The sequence below is a fragment of the Solanum pennellii genome, chromosome 5, assembly GCF_001406875.1.
Source record: "Solanum pennellii chromosome 5, SPENNV200".
NCBI classification, from domain to species: Eukaryota; Viridiplantae; Streptophyta; class Magnoliopsida; order Solanales; family Solanaceae; genus Solanum; species Solanum pennellii.
The window spans coordinates 5,090,414-5,098,006 of record NC_028641.1 but is presented as its reverse complement, the minus strand read 5'-3'; the positions used below and the strand labels follow the sequence as shown (position 1 = coordinate 5,098,006).

The 7,593-nt window shown below is 29.9% G+C and overlaps 1 protein-coding gene across 1 annotated transcript; it reads right to left on the bottom strand.

Annotated features, from left to right (window-relative positions):
* Positions 1 to 4,710: 4,710 nt before the first annotated feature.
* On the bottom strand, positions 4,711 to 5,560 carry LOC114077328. The gene is made up of 3 exons (XM_027917176.1): positions 5,423 to 5,560; positions 5,107 to 5,271; positions 4,711 to 5,013 (listed from the first exon to the last, which is right to left on the bottom strand). Exons 1-3 carry the CDS (start codon positions 5,558 to 5,560, stop codon positions 4,711 to 4,713), a joined length of 606 nt encoding a protein of 201 aa, XP_027772977.1.
* Between the last annotated feature and the right edge of the window lie 2,033 nt (positions 5,561 to 7,593).

Here is a 7,593-nt window from a genome sequence, read left to right as displayed (position 1 = left end):
GTTCAAGTAGATTCCATTCACTTTGTTAGGAAGAGGATACATGCACTTCATATGTTTTAAATATTGTTTCTGGCAAGTAAAAATGTGAACAATATTTATCTAGAAGATTTTTTTTTTCAACACCCTCCACGCATGTACGCATGGTATTCCGTCAACTTGAGACCTATTGCAACTACAAGTCTTCTTTTCCAAGCATAAGATATAAGTCTTCCCTTCATCACTTACTAAATAAATGCAATCAGTTGACATCACAACCTATAATCAATACATAATTTCATTTATACATTCTATACGAAAGTATACGTACATTAAATACTTAGAATAACTGAATACATAATAAACTCAATACAAAAAATATTATTTTTCTCACAAAACATAAACCTTTCAATAATATACACACCGTCATAAATAAAAAACGAAGTTTATTTCTTCAACATTATTCCGTTAATGCTATATTCTACATAGCAATTCTCTTCGCTCTATTTTATAAAACGTCGGATCAAAATGGTGATGATATCTATTTAATTGTATTTTTCTTAGGAGGCAATTGAATAATAAAGAGCATACATAATTTTTATTTTTGAACTGATATGAATACTAAAAAATTTTAAGGGCCGAAAAAAGCCTTGTCAGTTAAATTAACCAATTTACCTTATTTAGTGGGAAATTAATTAGAATAAGTTTTTCTATTAAAAATAAAAAGACATATATATGGATATAGCCATTCACAAACTTTGGATATTTTTTAAAAATATGATACTTATAGCTACTTTTATCTGATAACCCTAAGACCATAACTATTTATGTAAGTTACACTTTAAAATTTTTATATAAACACTGAAAAAACTCTTATATATATCATATAAATTTTTTGACAAGTAATTTCAAATGAATATACCTTCATGCCTTCTAGAATCGCCCTTACATAAAAAAGTGGTTAAAATGTAGGAATTTTGTGTCTATAATAACAAAACAAATGATATCTCTTGATATTTTCTAGATCTCTTATACATAAAAATGACGATTTTCTATAATTAAAATAAGTTATAAAATCAGAAAATTGAATTTGTAACTGGCTATATAATCAAATTTAACTATTTTAAGGTATTCAATGTCACATGCAAAAAAAATTAAGTGGACTGAATTGGACAGATCAAAGTAATTTTTTTTGTAACTAAATATACCTGTTAATTTCTCTAAATAAACAATCACATTAATTTTCTCTCTTTTCCCCTTAATTTATGTGATATTACTTTTTTTTAAGGTTATTTCGAAAAGAAAGTTTTTCGCAGTCCTATATTAATTGTTCACTTTATAATATATAATTCTTCCAATCATTTTGATCTCATTTATCCTTAAAATTATTCCTTTTTCATTTTTGTAAATGTAATCAACTTTGTAAACCTTCAGAAAAAAATTCTTTAAGTCCAAATCAAAAAATTAATCGTTTTGATTTATGATTTTTTTATACGGAAAGGGCCTAAAATACCCTTGAATTATTGAAAATGGTATAAAATTATCCTTCATCCGCCTATTGCTCCAAAATGCACTTTTCATTCACCTATTGGCTCAAAAATACCCTTGTCATCCACCTTTGGGTTCAAAATTGACCACTTATTTAATGGTCAATTTTTAACCAAAAGATAGATGACAAGGGTTTTTTGGACCCAATATGTGGGTGAAAAGGGTATTTTGGAGCCAACAGATGGATGAAGGGTAATTTTGTACCATTTCCAATACTTCAAGGGTATTTTAGGTACAAAATTACCCTTCATTATAAAAAAAAAGAAAAGGACCTAAAATACTAGTCAAAAAGTAAGTTCTCACTCAATGTTTCAAGATCCCTAAGAAAATTCAACACACAACATAACTTCGAAATAAACAACCAAAGTCTCAAATCATACATCATATAAGAACAACCATGAAATGTAAAAACCATCTCTGTTACCAAACAGAGTTTTCAAAACATTCACAATTCTATGTTTCCAAGCAGATAAAATCTTTTTAGTACCTTAAAGAAAAGGCAAAACACAACCTTACTACTCCATCAACCAAAGGTCTCGTTTCTGTTTGTACTTCAAAAACATTTTAGCTAAAGATTAAGAAGGATTGTGATAACGATACTAATCAACAAGATACACAACTTCTGCTTTAGATTATAAAAGATAGTCAATTAGATGAAACAAAAAAAGGGCATCTAAGATAGAATTCTCAAGTAATATTGTTGTATGTTATTGAGCTTGTTTTTTTTTTCTTTTTGATAACAAAGAAGTCCTCGAGGGTAAATAGTGCACGGTTTATAACTCAGTGGATGATAGACCCTCCCCTTTACTCTTCTCCACTTATATACCAGACTTTTTGTCTGTGGAGGGTTCGATTGAGCTTGTATATATATGATTATATGGAAGCTGCATAAAGGAATGGGATATGTTCTGACTATATAGGAAAAAGAATGATTTATGAACAACTGACCCCACCCCCACCCCTTTTTTTTCCCTTTTCCTGTTTTTAGTGATATTTTTTCTGGGGTGTGGAATTGTAACATTGAACTTGTAAGAAAAATATTGTTGAAATTCAATTTCAGCTTATAATGTATATTGTACCATAATTCTCATTGAAAAATGTTGTTGAAATGTATTATCTTTTCCATTCAAAAGGGGTATTGTTTATTAACCATTGAGATCAAGGGATTTGATCGAATTTCATTCTTTCTCACTATTCAGAACAATGTGTCAACAACGTCGTCGACTCTCATAAAACAACTAGTTGAAATCGACTATATGAATCCTCACTATTCCATTTACACTCAACTCATGTCATGTTCATATCAAATAAAAAACAATGCACAATGACCATGAGGACCACAATGAATATATTAAAAAGATCAATAACCAACCAAAGCGTCATCCCATAGATCATTCAAAGAACAGACATTGAAACAGATTAATCAAAAACATACATCCAGATTCACTTATGTTCACAAACTGATGGTCTTCACGGTGGCAAATGCAAAATAACAGCCTTACTGCTCTATCAACATTCTTTTTACGATTTCAAACATTTTAGCAAAAGATTATAATCTGATTAAAGACTAGTTAGATCAAACAGGATCGTAATATGGATTCTAATATACACTATACACAACTTCTGCTTTAGATGATGTACGCTGAAATTTTGTTACCTCGGCGAGTACTTTAAAAGATTCTTTATCTTCCGTTTCAAGGGCTTGGTTATCATTCTTACCAATGTTGGAGACTTGGCCAATAAAACCTTGATAAGCTGCATTTCAGCTGCTACTCATGTTACATCATAAATCTTTACTGTCCTCAGGTGATTAAATATCATATCCGAGAAACTTTCAGGAATATCATCAACAGCCTCCCGGCGCGCATGTTCAACACACCATGTCCTGGAAAAATATTAACTCCATCAAGTTTTAACCAAACCCCACTTCAATTTCATCATATTAAAGCATACCCAAACAATAAAAATGCAATATTGATATCAATATTCTATAGAACAAGAACCATAAACGCAGAGAGTTTGTGTTAACAATGAAGAAAACAATAATTTAATGAAACAGAGAAGAAGAAGAACCTGAGAGAGGATGAATGTGAAGCACTCTGCTCTCTTTGTCTTCTCAAATGGAGGTGTTGGAAGAAACTGAAGAGACAAGCTTTTGAAAATATTTTATTTTGTATGAGGATGAAAGTTACAATTTTAGTGTTATAGTTTCGATTTAGAACTTAACAATTTATTTTGTAATGAACGTTGAAAGTATTTTCTATTCATGTGAATTTTATTATTTTTCAAAAAATTTGAAAATATATTTGATCTCCTTTTCAATCACCGTGTAATTATAAAAATATATAAAATAAATCAAAAGAATAGACTAAAGTCGAAAATAAAAAAATCCAACTTTATATGATTTGATTTAGTTTTTAGAACTAATTAAATAAAATAGTTAGTTTAGGTTTTTTCTAATTAAAATGTAAATCAAATCGACCTTTGTGCCCCCTCATTTGAAATAAAGAGCAAATTTGATTTCGTAGTTAAAAACTAGAACTTCTTTTTTACGTTTTTCTTAATGATTCTAAGAGTATATATATTAACTCCCAAGTAATATACATTTTCTCGTTTAAATATTTTGTATATCATACGGTCATCTTACATGTTAAAGTATGTAATATATCTTATTTAAAATGCATCACATATATTAAAATAGAGAGAATATATATAGTACAAGAAAAAAATTAAGGAAAAGATAATCAAGACACATTTAAAGTTCTATTTTTTTCCTTTTGCGAGTTTTATATGTAAATCATCATGTGTTTTTCATGTTCTATCTGAATTAGTTCGTGACAGTTCCAACTTCCAAAGCCATGTCTTATTTCATAGATGGATCAATAACAAGATTGTCATGCAAAATCTTTGTTAGTTCTGCTAACACACAGCATAACTTCAAAATAAACAACCAAAGTCTTAAATCAATAACAAGAATGAAATGAAAAACCATCTCTGTTCCCAAACAGAGTATTCAAAACATTCATCCAGGTTCACAATTCTATGTTTCCAAGCAGATAAAATCTTTATAGTACCTTAAAGCAAAGGCAAAACACAGCCATGCTACTCCATCAACCAAACGTCTCGTTTCTGTTTGTACTTCCAAAATATTTTAGCCAAAGATTAAGAAGGATTGTGATAACGATACTAATCAACAAGATACACAACTTCTACTTTAGATGATGCCCGTTGAAACTTTGTTATCTCCGCGAGTACGTCGAGAGATTTGTTAGTTTCCATTTGAGGAGGCTTGATTACCATTTTCACCAGTGCTGGAGACTTTGCCAATAAAACCTTGATAAGCTGCATTTCAACCTCTTCTAATAGTACATCATAAAACTTAACTGTCCTCAGATGATTAAATGTGATATCCGAAAACCTTGCAGGAATCTCATCAACAACCTCCTGGGGCACAGATTCGAAATAATCTCCATCACTAAGGATACATTCCTAAGAAAAATCAAGAAAAAAAACCATCAAGTCATTACATACGAATATAAAAACATGGAAAAGATAGAGAGAAAAATAAACATTAGTGACAACCTTGATTTCAATTTCTTCCAAATTTGGAGAGCTTCGTATTATGCAAAGAGCAAACGAAAGCTCAAAAAACTCTCCAAGAGTAATCCAAGACATGAATAGGCGTTTCAGACAGTTAAGAGCTGATGGAAGCCTTGTTGGTATAACTTCAGTTGATCCATTATCGACCTATGAATAAAATGACAAAAATCAAGATGAATCAAAGTCTAAAAAAAAGTACACATGAAATTGCATTACCATTAAGTAAAATGAAGTAACATTACCTCAAAAAAATCCTTGCTGAAACACTCGAGAGTAGGAATAGACGAAAAATATTGACAAAATCATCTTCGTCCTGTAGAACTAATTCTCTAGGCGCATACAGAACATTGGAAAGAACAGGGACATTTTCAAGATGTATCAATTGTATATCGCCACGAAAGACAAATGACCTTAGCTTCGGAGCATTAATACTCATGGGGTACAAATTGTCTATGTCTTTTAGCACCAAATCCTCAAGCAACGGGCAATTAGAGATCAAACATTTAAACGTATCAGAAGATAACGTGACAGATTTCAATATTAGCCTAATCAACTTAATAAACCCCTTAAAGAAACATGGAAGCTGTATTTCACATTCCTTGAGATACAAATGCCTCAATGCTGAACAATTAAAAAAGAAGTTAGGCAACATGTATGGAGGATAAGTAAATGGAAGTTTAAGGACAAAATGTTGAAGATGATCAGTGTCGAGGGAAAAAATCAAACGATCAACATCAGGACACACTATTAGACTAATAATGTTAAGGGTGACCTTCAATATTATTCCTCTATGAAACCTGAGGAAACTATCAAGAATTGGAATAAATCCAATGGTAGGGGACGTCAAGTCCTCTGGTGTTTTCTACACTGTTTGATCAAATTTCACATGTTGAATTCTCCAGCAAATATATTGCCAGTCCTTCGAAAGTGTACTAACTCTAACAACATCTCGAAAAGACAACCTACTTAGAATGTCATCGATTAAATAAATGTTAAGGTTGCTAAGTCGATCAGGAGAAGGTAAACGAAGTCCTTGTTCATCCGGAGGCATGACAATCTGTAGAAAGTAAACAAAAGTACGATAGGTAAGGTCAAAGTACACGCTACACGAACAACAAACAAACATGTCACAACTCTAAGATTAAAAGAAAAGGTGCATTATAAGAGGCAAATGTAACCTTTTTCCATGTTTAAAAAATGCTAAAGAAATTATTTGTAGCTGACATTTGCATTGATTTCTTTAATCTGCAACTCTTGATGTTAATTTGTTTGGCTTAGGTTAAATCAAACACATATAAAGTATTTTTGTATTGAATTTGAAAAAAATATAGACGTTTAAATTAGTGATGTTATACTTGTTGTACTAGATATTTATAGTATTGAGTGCTTACATCAAAATACTATAGGAATGACATGTGTTTGTTGTAACATTATAAATGAATAGATAATACTTGACACTTCCTTTAGCACTAAAAGTGTCATTTGGTAGTATATATAAAAATAGTTTGTATGAAATTTTAGTACAATGTTTGACCGTAAATTTAACTCTGGTACAACTAATACTACTATTACAATTAACCTCTTTTGGCATATATGACCCCAAACATTTGTTCTACAAGAAGCATAAAATATTAATTTAGTGAACTACACACTTAATTTCAACATTTTGGTTAAACATAATAAAAAAATACATCCTGAAATTTTAATTTATGTATAAGCTATTAATAAGAACACCAAAATCATGAGAAATGGTATTATTTTGTTAATTCAAATATTCATATCCAACCCCATAATCAAGCCTAAAACCATCAAGACATGAATGAGAAATCAGATTCTTATAAATTAAAAAAATATTGATAGTTGAACAAGGTGATTTTCATTATTCAAGACTAAGCCATAAGTCTATATGCCTTTAATCTATGTTTTCTCAAGATAACATAATTGGAATTTCATAAATATTTTAATTTTTCTTAATAGTGTAATTATTTGAAAAACTACAATATTAAGGGAAAAAAGTTTGAAATAACTTAATTTTGTTACTACCACCACCATTACACAATGAATTTAGATACACCCATCATCAGAGTATATTTATTGTTATTGTTGTTTTAATTAGGGTTTCTTCCGAGGGTGACTCAATGCCTTTAAAGACGAGGCATATGCCTTAAACCCCAAAATTGAAGGGCCTACTTTTTTAGTAATAATAAAATTATCTTAAGCTTTGTAGCAAAAAAAAAAAAAGAATGTTCAAATTTGTTAAAGATTCTTTATTATGGACCATTTTTCAAATTCAACCTTTCACATGGTATGTTTAAGACCACAAGATCAATACATACATACATACATACATACATACATACATACATACAAACAAACAAACATACATACATACATACATACATACATACATATATACATACATACATACATATATATATATACATACATATATATATATATATATATATA

Excerpts from the sequence above, each read along its gene's own strand:
- LOC114077328 (XM_027917176.1), bottom strand. The coding sequence starts at position 5,560 with ATGAGTATTAATGCTCCGAAGCTAAGGTCATTTGTCTTTCGTGGCGAT. Across the intron at positions 5,272-5,422 it reads TACAGGACGAAGATGATTTT|GTCGATAATGGATCAACTGA; the intron begins GTCAATATTTTT and ends TTTTATTCATAG. Across the intron at positions 5,014-5,106 it reads TGGAAGAAATTGAAATCAAG|GAATGTATCCTTAGTGATGG; the intron begins GTTGTCACTAAT and ends GATTTTTCTTAG.